The 15061-nt window shown below is 39.6% G+C and overlaps 1 protein-coding gene across 4 annotated transcripts in view; it reads left to right on the top strand.

The window, feature by feature from the left end:
* Positions 1 to 10432: 10432 nt before the first annotated feature.
* UGP2 (UDP-glucose pyrophosphorylase 2) overlaps positions 10433 to 15061 on the top strand; it is a 62645-nt gene continuing 58016 nt past the window's right edge. The window contains exon 1 of one of the 4 annotated variants that reach the window (XM_036262874.1): positions 10433 to 10618. Coding sequence is in view for 1 of the 4 variants with exons in the window: in XM_036262873.1 (XP_036118766.1) it covers positions 11604 to 11622 (19 nt within the window). In the remaining 3 variants the exon portion in view is untranslated. Of the gene's footprint in view, positions 10619 to 11282; positions 11623 to 11809; positions 11858 to 14262; positions 14288 to 15061 lie in introns of those variants that run through there. The other 3 variants (XM_036262873.1, XM_036262876.1, XM_036262877.1) reach the window with 3 other exon arrangements.

Consider the following 15061-nt stretch of genomic DNA (forward strand, 5'->3'; position numbering starts at 1 on the left):
GTTTAGAGGTGAGAAATAGTGGATTGAAAACACAGTCCCAGTGTGGAAAGATCAAGGGCAGTTCTGGGGCTAAACAAAGAGTAAATGAGCATGGCTTGATTTTTCTTTGACACTACATGTACAGTTATCTTGTACTGTGTAACAATACATAATATTAGACATAGTTCAGCTGGGCAATTCTTCTACTGGTCTTACCTGGGTCACTCATGTAGCCAGTTAGACTAATTAGGTACTATGACTAGAGCTAGAAAGCCTAAGATGGGCTCCAAAGCATGTCTGGCAGTTAGTGCTGGTTGGTCCAGGGGGCCTCAGCTGGAAAAACCTGTTTGTACTTCAAGTGACCTATCATTTTCCAGTAGGTTAGATTGGACTTCTTCACTTGGTGGTCTTAGGGTAGCATTCCAAAGTGGAAGACTGAAAGCTGAAAACCTTCCTGAGGCTAAGGCTTGGACATCACACATCACTTCTGCCTCATTCTATTGGTTGAAGAAAGTCACCAGGCCAATTGGTAAGACTCTGTCTACCTCTTAATGGGAGGAGTGACAAGGTCATATTGCAAAGAAGCATGGCACAGGGATAGGAAGATTATAGCCATCTTTGCAAACACTTTATCACACAGAACTCATTTTGAAATGCCTCCTTTATTTAGTGTTCCTAAAAGTAAATTTATACGTTGACTATTAGCCATCTAAAACATGTTTCCTAAAGAAATAATGGGAAAACTCTAATATATACCTACATAGCACTCTACAGCTTTTAAATTTCATAATAAATATCTCATTTGATAATTCATTCAACAAATTTCTTTTGTGTGCTAATTATGTGCCAAGCACACCAATATACTTTGGGATACAAGACAGATATGATCCTTTCCTTCAAAAAGCTTACAGTTTATGGAGGAAAAAAAATAGATATTTAATAGGTAATAACAATCAAATAATAATAATTTGAGATTAATGTTATGGCAAGACATCAGAGGAAATAATTATTAGTCAGACTCTGTGCCAACACTGAGTGAGATGGTAATTATGATAACTTGTAACAGGTAATTAGTTGTTAGTCTTATCTTTAGGTGAGGAAACTAAGTAAGGCTCATAGAGTTAACCAAATAATTTATCCAAAGTTTTCATATTCTAAAGGGCAGAAATAAAAAACAAAAACAAGAATAAAAACAAAACCAGGCTATTTTCCAAAGTCTGTTTTTTCCAATATACTCTTCTGCCTCCCTAGAAACCAATATTGTTATGAGCTCAAGAAAAAAGATCAATAAGTTAAAAAAAAAGCAAACCTTATATGGCCCTGGCCAGTATGGCTTGGTGGTTAGACCATTGGCCCGTAGACCAAAGGGTTACAGGTTTGATTCCTGGTCAAGGGCTGTATCTGGGTTGCAGATTCAATCCCCAGTTCTGGCTGGGGCCATGTAGGAGGCAACCAATTGAAGTGTCTCTCTTACATCGATGTTTCTCTCCCTATCCCCCTTCCTTCCTTCCCTTCCATTTTTCTAAAATCAATGGAAAAAATATCCTCAGGTGAGGATTAAAAAACAACAACAACAACACACACACACAGACACACCTTATATACATATTTTGTATGAATTATTCTGAAGAAACTTCAGTATTTAGATTTCAAAATTGATCATGTAATGTATAACATGCTTAATCTAGTACACCTACCTATACAACAAGGAATTCTGCTTACTTCCTAAATCTCTCTACCGTAGAATCTAGACTGTTATAATTTGAGTTCACTAGGCTGAGAAACAGCCATTTAAAAAATAGTAATTGAAGGGCTCTTTAACATGACTAACTAAAGTCAACAAAAAGAATTAGATGAGAATTGACTAAACTGAATTTCTATTGTAGAAAGAACTATACTATATCCAATTTACTAAGCAATAAGCTTAATCAGGAATATACATGTCTTGGCTTCAAATTCTTTTTGGAATAAGAAAGATGAATTATAAATAAATATATGGACATATGTAATGTATACCAACATACATATGTATATATACATGCACACAAAAATTTCAAATAATTATCAATGTGACTTTAGAATTGTTTTATTCCTTCTCACTAGGAAACTGGTAAAAGCCTCAAGCTAACACAGCTTAAGGAAAGTTTTGGTCTATCTGAATCTTTTTTTCTTTCATTGTCCTCTTATTCCATTTTTTGCTTCATCTGGGTTTCATTGCATACATATCAAAGAGTTTAAAGTCTCTTAATCTGTCTGTGATGCTCCAAACCCAGACATTAGTCTTCAACACATTTATTTCTATTATTCAAATAATCTCAGTTTTCAATTCGTTGCCATACAGATCCTTGCAAAGCCAACACTTCAGTAGGTTTGCCAATCTCTAACGTTTTTCTCTTTAAAATTCTGGTTCAAAGTCACTGATAATTTAAAATGGCCTCTCTCTCTCTCTCTCTTTCTTCCAGCACCATGCTCTGCTTCAAGTTCTCATTTCCTTGGTGTGTTGCCCAGCAGTGATGAGTAGGGTAATAAAGAACAGAATTTTCTAATTCTATGTTTTGAATGGCTTATAACTGTGAAATCCCATGATATTGGGATACCCCAGACTGGTTGCCTCAAGTTGCTAGTAGCCTTTATCAGAGGGCGGCCCAAAAGGGACAGCATATCTACAGGTGTGGATGATGAAAACATCCAGTAGTTCCATAGGCATCTCACCCAAGATAAATAATAGCATGAACACAGTAAGCTGATGTAGATGTCCAGACAGCAGAGTACCTCCTTTGCTGTGCTCAGCACATTACATCCAGCAGGGTGCTCCTGGATGGTGCAACTCGGATGGCTTTCAAACTTTGACTTCACAGACATCAGATACTTCTGATTGTTTGCAGCTGATATGTCCTTTTACTAGCATCCAAAATAGTTTTGGTCTGACTATTCCAACAATGCACATGTGTTTTACAAATTAAAGCTTTGTCATTATTTTAAAATATCTTCCTTTTATCTTGATAGAAAAAAGTTCAGTTGAATTCAAAATACAGTCACCTTATTATCAGAATGTGTTAACAAAAGATATTTTAAAATATCTTCCTTTTATCTTAATAGAAAAAAGTTCAGCCCTGGCCAGTTTGGCTCAGTGGTTAGAGCGTCAGCCTGCGGTTCAAAGAGACCGGAGTTTGGTTCCCGCTAAGGGCATGTACCTCGGTTGCAGTTTGTCCCCGCCCTAGTTGGGTTGTGCGGGTGGCAGCCACTCGATGTATCCCTTTCACGTTGATGTTTCTCTCTCTCTCTCTCCCTCTCACTCTATCTGAACAAAAAATGGAAAAATGTCCTCAGGCGAGGATAAAAAAAGAAAAGAAAAAAAAGAAAAAAGTTCAGTTGAATTCAAAATATAGTCACCTTATTATCAGAATTCCTCATTGTATTTGATTATAATTTCACCCATTATACATTTTTGAGTGGTTGCAAAAGAAATGGTTCAGCCTTGGCTGGTTTTGCTCAGTGGTTAGAGTGTCAACCTGGGGACCAAAGAATTGTGGGTTCAATTCCCGATCAAGGACATGCACCTTGATTGTGGGTTCAAACCCCAGCCCCTGTTGGGGTCACGTGGGAGGCAACCAATCGAAGTGTCTCTCTCACATCGATGTTTCTCTCTCTCTCTCCCTCTCCCTTCCACTCTATCTAAAAGAATCAATGGAAAAATATCCTTGGCTGAAGATTTAGAAAAGAAAGAAATGATTAAAAAATATTTTTATCACCACTTTTTTATCATGCAGCACTTCTCATGCATGATGACGAAACAAATTACCACAAACTGGGTGGTTTATAACAACATATATTTATTCTCTTACAGTTCTGCAAGCCCAAAGTCTGAAATGAGTTTCTCTGGGTGGAAATCAAGGTATTACCAGGGCCACACTACCTCTGGAGGCTCTAGGGGAAAATCATTTTTTTGCCTGTTCCAGTTTCTGGAGGCTGTCTTCATTCCTTAGTTCATGGCCTCAAATCACATCACCTTTTCTCCCCATGCTTCCATCATCACATTACTTTTTTCTTCTCTGTCTTCAAACCTCTCTCAGTCTACATTTTATAAGGACACTGGTGATTACATTTAGGGCCCATCTGGGATAAGGTTTCCATCTTAAAATCCTTAATCTAGTCACATTTTTGAAATTCTTGTTATCATATAGGGTAACATTCACAGGTCTTGGGGTTTAAGAACTTGATATCTTTGAGGGCCATTATTCAGTCAACCACAGTGCTATTGAGAATTTGAAGAGATTATCATTTGAAAGTTTTGATCAGAAACTATGTGTAGCTATTTCAAACATAAAACCCAATTCAAAAAGTTTATGTTCATGTGGAAAAGTTCAAATTTCTCATTCAAAAATTTGAAAAGATTTTTGTCTCAAAAGTTTTATACAAATTCAATATTTAATATTTCCCCTATTACTTTGCATTTATTTTTATTTTCATAATTTTATGTATCTTTAAAAGCAATTAATTTTTCACCATGTCCAATATAGATATCCACAAATTCCCTCTGGATTACCCAGATCCCATACAAATATTATCATTTTCTCTCTGTGTCATGATGAAGAAAAGGTTGGAAAATATAGCTCTACAAAGTTTAGGAAACTAATATAATGGAAAAAAGAAGGCTAGGAGTATAAGTGAGCAGAGTCCTTATTTATTATAATAGAAAAGTTAAAACATACAATGCCTAAAATCCAGAGAAATAGCAATATAAACATTTAGAAGTAACTATCAGGTATATATAACTGAGGTAACTGTCAGAAGAAAAATGGTTGCCTCTGGGGTGCAGGGTTGGAGTAAAGAGAGGTAAGATAGGAGATGACTTATTTATTATGGGCATTTTGGTGTTAGATTTTTTCTTTTTAAGAACCACTTTGTTTTTTAGACTACTCATTCAAATTTGTACTCCACCTCACAGATATATTTTAATATCTTTTTGGTTACCTTTTGACTCAAGTAAAATGTCCTATTAAAAAATTGTAAGTCAGTTAAAAATGCCACCAGAACTTAACATTATTATACCTCAGTTTTTCCTGTGGTGTTTTCTCTAAATATGACATTCTCCTTTTCATTCTAGAAAGGGAAGAATACCGTTACGTTTTATTCTCTAATTATATTACACATTTAATGACATATAATTACCCAATTATTTAGGCCTCATTCAAAGAATAATCCTGAGGATCTCTTTAATATTTAGTTAGAGTGGTGGGTGTGACATGCTTTAAATAAGTCCCCTGAGACTAAGTTAGGAAACAGACGTTCTTTATCCTTTCCTTCCAGTGGTGGCACTGGCAGGAAATTTAGTAAGCTAGACCAGAGGCGGAGATGTTTGGAAAACCATCAAAAGACATTTGATGGAATGCACAACAGGGCATCTTTAACATGATTGAAAGAGGGAAACAATAGAATAAAACTGAATGCTTTTCTATTTCATGGCTCTTCTCTATGAGGATTTCAAAGTCTCTAAGAATAAGCAACCTCATCATCTATACATATACATCACCACAGAAAAGAATAATGTTTATTCTATTTTAGGAGGTTAGTAAGAGATGTGTTACTTCTAAGTGTGTTGTTTTTTTTTTTTTATGTCCAAATTATGATTACATAATAATCTATGTTTATGAGAAACCCTGAGTGAATATAGGAATTTTCAAATGGTTATTACTGGCCCTACTCTGTGCAATAAGTCCTCTGTCTATACAATCAAGGTGGGTCTGGACATGTAGTTTGACACATAAGTGAGATAAAATTTCATGGGCATCACCAATCCTCATCAACACTGTCCTCTGGGCAACATGCAGAACAGGAGAAACAGGAGACACCATAGTATGGACCTGTCTTCTAAGCAACTTTCAGAGGAGAACCTAGAGAATTATTGATAAATGTGAACAAGATAATGCATGTTGTGGTTAAACTGCATTCTTGAGAGACTGATGATGTTTAAAACTACTTAGAAGGTTGTTTTTTTAAATCTTTAGATAATTATCTGTAATGTGAGACAACCTTGTTTGTAAAGCAGCTTAGTTATTTGAAATCATTGGTACTGTTGTGATATAAAAGTTATATAACCTTCCAATGTAATTTAATTTCATGCTATGAACAAATGGAAGGATATGTCATAATTTAAATTCATAACTTGTTTCAGCAAACTTCTGATTCGTTAACAACAGGAAAGAATAAAGTCTTTCTCTTCCTCAAGTATTTGGAAATGCCATTCACTTTTTAAACTACTCATTTATTAGTAGTCCATCTCACAGATATTGTTTGATATCTTTTTCCAGTTAACCCTGTTTGGTTACCTCTTTTGTTGTTGTTGTTAATCCTCACCTGAGGATATTCTTCCACTGATTTTTTAGATGGAGTAGAAGGGAGGGAGGGAGAGAGAGAGAAAAGAGAGAGAAACATGGATGCAAGAGAGATACATCGATTGGTTGCCTCCTGCACTTCAGCTGGGGCCAGGGATCAAACCCGAAACCCAAGTACGTGCCCTTGACCAGGAATCGAACCTTCACGCTTCGGACCTCAGGCTGTTGCCCTAACTGCTGAGGCCAGGCCCTGATTGCTTATCTTTTGACTCAAGTGAAATACCCTCTTGTTAGATCTAATCAGTAACTGGCAATTTCTGACTAATATCCTCCTTCTTTCCTCTTTCATGTGAGTAGCCTAGATTTAAGATGGATACAGTGGTGGGAACCAATATTAAGTGTATAGAGTGTGGGCAACAGTCTAGTGTATAATTGTTACCTGGCCTCTTGGCTAAACACTTTGGGCATGACACTGACATTTTTATGTCTCTAACATGTTTTCCAAAATTGCTCTGCTTTATTTTCTTGTGTGTAGGGAATAGGGATAGGATAGACAAGAAAAAAGAAACAAAACTCCAAACCCACACACATTGTTGATCTGTACGCTTATTTCATATTTTAGCAATTTCTAAACCACCCCTTATTGGATAATTACTATGGTGGGCAGTTAGCAAAGCTTACTGTAAAGTCATCAGTATGTTCCATTTGCTGCTGCTATTTTTTTATCCTCACCCGAGGACATTTTTCCATTTTTTGTTCAGATAGAGCGGGAGGGAGAGAGAGGAAGAGAGAGAGAGAGAGAAACATCGATGTGAAGGGACACATCGAGTGGCTGCTACCCGCACGACCAACCAGGGCCAAGGACAAACTGCAACTGAGGTACGTGCCCTTAGCGGGAACTGAACCCGGGTCTCTCTGTACCGCAGGCCGATGCTCCAACCACTGAGCCAAACCGGCCAGGGCGCTGCTATTATTCTTATACTGTACTTCAGCCCAAGTTCATAGTCCAGGTAGAAATAACTGAAACAAACACCTCTAAATATAAAATTTTAAAATCTTGTTTACAGCTCTCAAAGAGTAAAAGATATGACACTGAGAGTTAAAAAAGATTTAGTGGCAATAAACTGGTCATTCAGTATATACTCACTGTTTGCTATGTACCAGACACTGTGCCAAACACTAAATGTAAAAAGGCACAAAAAAGGATGCTTTGAAATAGGGCAATAGTCATTGTCTCCTTGTTGTTGATAGAATGTTCCTATGTAAAGAAAAGAAAAATGATATGGCAAGGTTGTTATACATGCCAGGACATAGGATTGGTTAAATGAGACTGAATTTTCTCAAGTTTCTCTGGGGAAGTAGAAAGAAAAAAAGAGAAAATTATAGGCAGAATTTATATCATCCTCAGATGGTAGCATATGGTATCAGTGAAAAATTGTCTTCCAGGCTTCTTTTTTTAGTTTACAATCCATTCCAAGTCATCCCTGCACACACACTCCTTCCCAGTCCCCTCCCCTTATCTTCATCCTCCTTTATATACCCCCAAGTTTCTCCCAACATGTAATCTGTAAACCTATCTATCCATGTTACAGGTTTCTAATGATACAGATATCAGCATCATCAACCTTGAGGAGTAATTTCAAAATAGTATATTATGGAAAAAAAAAAAGATTTACACACACACACACACGAGAGAGAGAGAAAGTGAGAGAGAGAGAGAGAGAGAGAGAGAGAGAGAGAGATTGATTTCAGGTATTAAATGTATAAATAGAGAGAGAATAGGCAACTGCCTTCTAAGCCAACTTGAAACTGCTCCATGGCCATGATCTTTCTTCTCTAACCCCACCTGATCTGCCAAGTGAGGTTGTTTCTAGTGGTTCTGAGGGAGTGGGAGGCTCTCTTACAAAATCTTTTGGGGTTCAGGATTAAAATTTAAGCCACTGTATAAGGAAATTACACTTACAGAGCACTATTTAGAAATAATATTTGGGAATATAGCTTGTAATGTTCTCTTAGCAGCCAGTATCAGGGTGGTTATAGATGTAACCAGTCAAGACGGGTACTTATTTCTTTTTGAGATTTCTTGAGGCAGCACATGTACAACATCCTTTGGTATCATATCTCCAAGTCATTGTTAGGTATTACCAAATGCTCTTGCTGCAATTGAAGCTCATTTCCTCTCTCTTAATCTTCTGCAAAAGTAGAAAATAACTGACCTTCCTTCTGACAATAAACCTTGTATAATTAAAGACTCTTCATTGTCCTTTATCTAGTGCAGGCTATGCAACCCTATGCGCCCCCAATTTAAAAATAATTTTATTTTTTTTAATCCTCACCTGAGGACATTTTTCCATTTTTTGTTCAGATAGAGTGGTAGGGAGGGAGAGGAAGAGAGAGAGAGAGAGGAACATTGATGTGAAAGAGACACATCGAGTGGCTGCCACCCCCATGACCAACCAGGGTCGGGGGCAAACTGCAACTGAAGTACATGCCCTTAGCGGGAACTGAACCCAGGTCTCTCTGGACTGCAGGTTGACGCTCTAACCGCTGAGCCAAACTGGCCAGGGCTAAAATTTTTTTTTTATTAATTTATTTTTGTTATAGATGTTTCTCCTTTTTTTGCCCACTGACACCCTCCTCCAGATCCCCTCTATGTCCATGGTTACGCATATATGCATATAAGTTCTGTGGTTTATCTCTTCCATCCTCCTCCCCTCCTCCCCTTTCTCATCTGAGGTTTGTCAGTCTGTATCCTACTTCAATGATTTTTTGAGTGGCATTTTATTTTGGTGTTAATGTTGATTGATAAATACTACTTATTTAGAGCTGGAAAAATTTCTCTACTGTACAGAAAAGATGTGGAGATTCTGGTTAAGATTTTCAGTCTCCAAATGCCATTATTAAAATGTAAGTATCAGATTTTAGATACTTCTTTGGTTTGACTTGGGGAAATTACTTTATAGCTGATAGGTGTGTGTTTGTGTGTAATCTTTTTGGATTTCACATAAGAAATATAGTAACAATGGTTGCCACTTTCTAGTATGACAAATGAATCACTGGCTTTTTCTGTGTTACTTGTCTAATAACATTTCGATATAAATATGTGGCACTAAAAAAAAAAATAGTTTGTTTAGAGAATGAATCATGTGAACATTTTCACTTTACCTTTGTTGATTATTGTTGTCCAAACTCTTCTGGAATTACTTGGTTTACTGAAGGCAACCAAGAGTGCTGACAAGTCATTTTGTCCTGATGTAGGCTGGTTGGATCATGAGCTATAAAATCTAAGACCCACTAACTGGTGCGGTCTTACAGGTAAGGCGGGGTTGTAGGGCACTGGGCAGGCCTCTTGCAGCCCTTGGCCACTGCCAATATTCTGTCTTTTAACAGTCTCATTCCTTGAGGACTGCAAGAATCTATTAAAAGGTTACCTTCCCTTGAGGGGTAATTTGAGCCATTTCCACTTCGATCAGAAAAGTAAACGCCTATCACAGCAGAAAACTCTACAGGAATAGGAACCAGAGGTGGTGGTTCTGGTGGGAGAGTCTTCATGTGGCACTTTTTCCCACGCTCTAAATCCCTCCTCCTGTTAGTGGACACCATACATCTCACTGCTTACACCTTAAGGCATCTTCACCCTTTCCAGACCAGATATTGTGAGCAGAGTTTGTGAGAAGGGCCTGGGCTCTCTCGGGGTAGTAGCTGTGGGTGCTCTGGCTCTAGGCGCCGGATACTATCTATCTTCAACCTCTGGTAAGCGGGAACATTTTTATGGACTGAAAAATGACCACTCCCTTCATGAAGTAGCTGTAGATAGCTGGGTATTTTACTGGTGAAACATCCCTGCTGCGCCCCCTCAAGTAGGGTCCCACGCGCGGAATTCCCTGGTCTGGCTCCCCGCCTATCCAGGCTGGGCTGCCTAGGGTCGCAGATGCCCCGCCCCCTGACACCTCTGCGCATCTCATTGGCTGAGCCCTGCACCGCCTCGGCTCCTGACTGGCTTCTGCTTCTGTCCGTCTGCGCGGCAGGAACATTTCCGCATCGAGGGGGCTGCTCCAAGTGGAGGGGGAGGGGAACTGAAAAAGTTGGGGGGGTTAAGGTATCCGGAGCCAGCAGCTGGGTGGGCGGAGGGGGTCAGCACCTGGGCTGCAACCGCTGACGAGGAATTCAAGGTGTGCAGGTGTGAGGGGAGGAAGGGCGAGCGAAGGGTGCCTCTGAGGTGACATCCTCTCAGCCTGCGAGCCTTCTTCTCGGGGCGCCGTAAACGCCCCCAACTTCCCAGCTGCTAAAGGAAGAGGAAGAAGGTGGGTCTCAGTGGTGGCTTGGGGGGGGGGGGACGGGTTTTCCGCCCCCCAACCAGGAGGGTGTGTTTTCCACTCTGGGAAGGGTAGAGCCTCTCTCCTCTAGCAGCTGTGTGGCCCTGGAGGCCGAATTTGGGGTTTGGAAGAGCGCTGGGCTGGAGGGACTGGAACGCGTGCGAGGAGGATGGGGCCTTCCCGAGCTCCAGTCGGTGGGACTTGGGGCGGCTCACGGGCTCCCCGGAGTGCGCCGCGGGGGAGGGGCGATGTAGCGTTCCGCCCTCCCTCCCTTCCTCCCTCCTCCTGTGAAAATGCAGCGGCAGGGTTTTCGCTGCTTGCTGTGGGAAGGCGGGGAGCTGGAGGCCCCGGCCCGCCCGCCTGGGGCATTCTTAGCGCCTCCTAGTCCCAGGATATTTACAGGCTGGTAAAAATGGTTGCTTCTCCCCCCCCACCCCCGGCCTCACCCGCCTCTCCGAACCCCGCTGGGGCGGGGGCTGCTGTTGGCCGGTTTTGTGGGGAACTGGCCGGAGGCTGGACAGCGTTGAGGGGAGGGAGAGGCGGGCGCGCGGCCCGCCAGTGTCTGCAGCCGTCCAGCCTCCGAGGGCGTGGGGACCCGGGGGTGGCGAAATAGCCGCTGTAGATCCGCCTCTTTCATTGATGAAATTAAAGTTCGTGTGATTTTTACCTTTCCTGGGAGTCTCCAGTTGGCCCTCATTTGTGTCAGGAGCGTGGTGTAGGCAGGAGTTACAAGCAGACTCAGTCGCACCAAGTTTCTGTCTTTGGAAGTGGAGAAGGTTTTTCCTTTTTTTTTTTTTTTTTTTGAGGTAGTGCTAATCGCTTTGAATAAATACTCACTTAAGTGACTAAACATAGGAAGAGGAGAAAGAACACGTCGGTTGTTAAAGCTGGGGAGGAAATCACTACCTTGATAGCGTGACTTCTCTAGAAATTAACATATACATAAACCAGGGTATTTTAATAAACCCCTAAAATGTCGAGATTTGTACAAGGTAAGACGCGCTTCTTCTTATTTCCCGGGTTGCTTCAGCTGAACTTGGGTACTGGCACTCGAGAGGGTTGGTGGGTAGTTTGGAAGTGGAAATGCTCAAATGAGATAATATTTGCGGAAACCCTTTTCGTTCAATTGACATTTGAGCTTCCTTGAGCTGCTGGGCTGGCGTTTCAGATACGTATAATTTATACCTCTGTGCTCTGCTGGGTTTAGTTCTGCCTCCCTGAAATCAGGTTAGTAGCACTATGACTCCTGGAGATAGTGACTATAAATGATGATAAAACAGGATTTTGATGCTGATTAATCTGTTTTCTTTTTCTGGTCGAAGTTAAGGTAACTGTGCGTGCAGACAAAATGGGGAACTGGGAGGGCTGAGGGAAGGCAGGTGGGTTTTGCCAGGACTGTTGAGGGAAGCTTTAGTGTTCTCAGCTCCTGCTCCGTTTGTGTACTTGGTCTGAGTCTCAGATTCATGTATTGCGAAATCAGGAGTAGCTCATAGAAGCTGGAGGTCATTTCAGCAGGAGAAATGACTTTGCTGCATTGCTGTGTTTATTTTTTCCCTTCTTTAAAATCTGAAAAGATTAAGATTTCTTTGAAATTTGAAAATTGCCCTCTAAATTCTACATGTTTATTAAAAAGGGGATAAAGCCGATTTAAGCAGTAACATTGCATGTATGTGCGTGTACCTTGTACACTTTGAAATTGGTGCTCTCTTAAACGTGTCACCAGTTTATAGATAGAATTCGCCTTCTGCTTTGCAAGTAAACCCTTTCATACAGACCCCAGAGTAGGAAAACTTCAGCCATCTTGTTGAACACACAGCCAGTAAAGTTCACAACCTCTTAATGTGACTTTCCATAAATATAGATGTACTTAAAAAATTGTGTCAGTAATGGCCCTTATTTGACCCAGGGAATAAAAATGCCCTAGTAAATTTAACATCACTTTATGAACTGTTCTTTGTGTTTCGTATAAAAAGCAAGAGAATTTGATGGCCTGCCTTATTATGGAAAGGGGGGACATATGCCTGCCTCAGAAATGTCACTTATCATTAGTCTTTCAAATTCATGTTATACCTTATATGTGGTGAGAGATGCTTCTTACGTGCTTACTGAATAAATGTCTTAGTCAAAAATAGCAAGGCAGAGAAGTAACTTAGAAATTGTCTGGTTTTGTAACAGCAGTAAGAAAATTTAGTTACCAGAAAACCAGTATTTTGCGAGAATATGCCAGGTAAAAGTGGACAAGTCACTTCTCTTTAAAAGCTAAGAATATTAGTTAAACTCCAGCTGTTCCTTGTAGGTGTACTTTAGAATGGCTTGCAGAGGTGGTGAGTGTTAACTGATTTCACAGCCTTTACTGTTAATAGCTGTCTTCAGGAGATTCTCATCAAGTGACTAAGAGTTGCTGTGAATATTGTCATTCCTTTCTGTTGTCATCTACTTAAAAAAAAAAAATCTTTTTATCTTGGAATGCTTTTAAATTTCTAGGAAAGTTGCACATTTGTCAAAACTAAGAAGTTTCATAGGTACATCACTACTAACTAAACTAGACTTACTCAGACTACTGTTCCATGACTCAGTGCAACATTGCATTTATTGTGATACACTTTTGCTTTAAGTGGTAGTTTTCCTTTTAAATTGGCAGTTTTGTACAGAGATGACATTGCCCCCAAATTAACATGATTGTGCTCCTGTTTATCATTGTTTAAATTGTGTACTTCAAGTGTAAACCCTTTCTATGTCTAATTAACTCTTGCTCTTATAAATCATAATGGGTAATGACTTGGCTGTCTCTACAGGTAAGTTTTTAAGTGTAAGATTGGGATTTTTGTTTTTGATTTTTTTTGTAGTAGATCCAATTTTTTTATCTTTGTTCTAGCACTTATTGATATTTCAACTTATTGATACTTAGGTTGTGCCACTCATAGGGAAATGATTGAATAACTATTAGGCCCCTAAGTGTTTTCATATGTTGTCTAATTTAAGCTTTACAAGAGCCCTTCGAGGTAGCAGATTTTTGTCATGACCTTACAGCTGAGGAAATTAAGTATCTTGTCTAAAATGCACAGCTAGTAAGCACTGAAATTCATATATATATTGATGTGTCTAAAACCCTTGTCCTTTCCAATACCTTTTTCCTTTTACATTAAAAACTTATCTAAATGGCTTGTTTCTCCAGTTTGACTGTCAGTTCCCTCTGGGCAATGATAGTATCATATCCTTGGGGGAAATACAGTATTTTGAAGTGGTTGATGCTCTAAAAGAATTTACCCTATATGGTAAATGAGAAACTCAGCACTTTCCCTGTACTTTTTAGTAGGTTAGCCTACATTTTTGGTTATAGTTTTTTTTTGTTTGTTTGGTTTTTTTTTTAATAACAACTCTTAAGATTACATAAATATTGAGAAAGATAAAAGGGTATAGACTTAGGTTTGAATCCTATTGCTAAGAGGTGACCTTAGACACACAACTTTTCTGAACCTCAGTTGCTACTTATACCATAGGGTTATTGAGAAGCTGAAATGAGATGAATTATATGAATTTACTAGTCACACACTAGATGGCCAGTAATTTTTACTTTTCTTTCTTAAAATGACAGTGGCCTTTCAGACAGCATCATCACCATAGGATAACCACATGTCATTAACAGAAACAAGGCAGGTATGACAGGTCTTTATTTTCCTCTTCCAGGTTTGGTGTTCAGGCTCCCAGCACGTGGGAGGTGATATGTTTAACAACAACAACAAAAAGAAGTGTGGAGTATATGAGAGAAGCTTAATAGTGATGTAAATATACACAGTTGGTGACAGTTTTTGTTTCAGTCCAGTCAATAAAAAAATTTTTTGAGTGCTTACAAAGTACAGTGTACTATATTGGGATTTCTTGTGTATTCTTTATGGTGGGAACTTGAAATACAGATGTGTTGTTTTTTTAATTTCTCAGAAATTGGGGCCGCTATACTTGGCTTGAGTCTTTTCCCCCAAATCTAGACAATGTGCTTTTACAGGAAAGCTGGGCATCTCCATTCTCTCTCTCTCTCTTTTGAAAAAATATGCTTTTATTGACTTTTAGAGAGAGAGACGAGGAGAGAGAGAGATGGAAACATTGATAAGAGAGGTATATTCATTGGCTGCCTCCTAAACGACCCCTACTAGGGATAGAGCCTGAAACCTGGGCATGTGCCCTAACTGGGAATTGAACCGGCAACCTTTTGGTACATGGGTTGATACTCAACCATTGCGCCATACTACTGAAATGTCAAGAGAGTTCTTAGTATATGTATTCCTTGACCCAAAAAAGGTTCATCTTTCTTTGTGCATCTCCCAAGTCTATGTTCCTCAGGCACTTAAGATTCCTTTTCATAGGAAGACTCTTCTTTACTGGTTCTAGGGCATACCTTAGTTTGGTGTATTCTGCCTTCAGGTCACCTTCTGC

The sequence above is a fragment of the Molossus molossus genome, unplaced genomic scaffold, assembly GCF_014108415.1.
Source record: "Molossus molossus isolate mMolMol1 unplaced genomic scaffold, mMolMol1.p scaffold_m16_p_15, whole genome shotgun sequence".
Classification (NCBI taxonomy): Eukaryota; Metazoa; Chordata; class Mammalia; order Chiroptera; family Molossidae; genus Molossus; species Molossus molossus.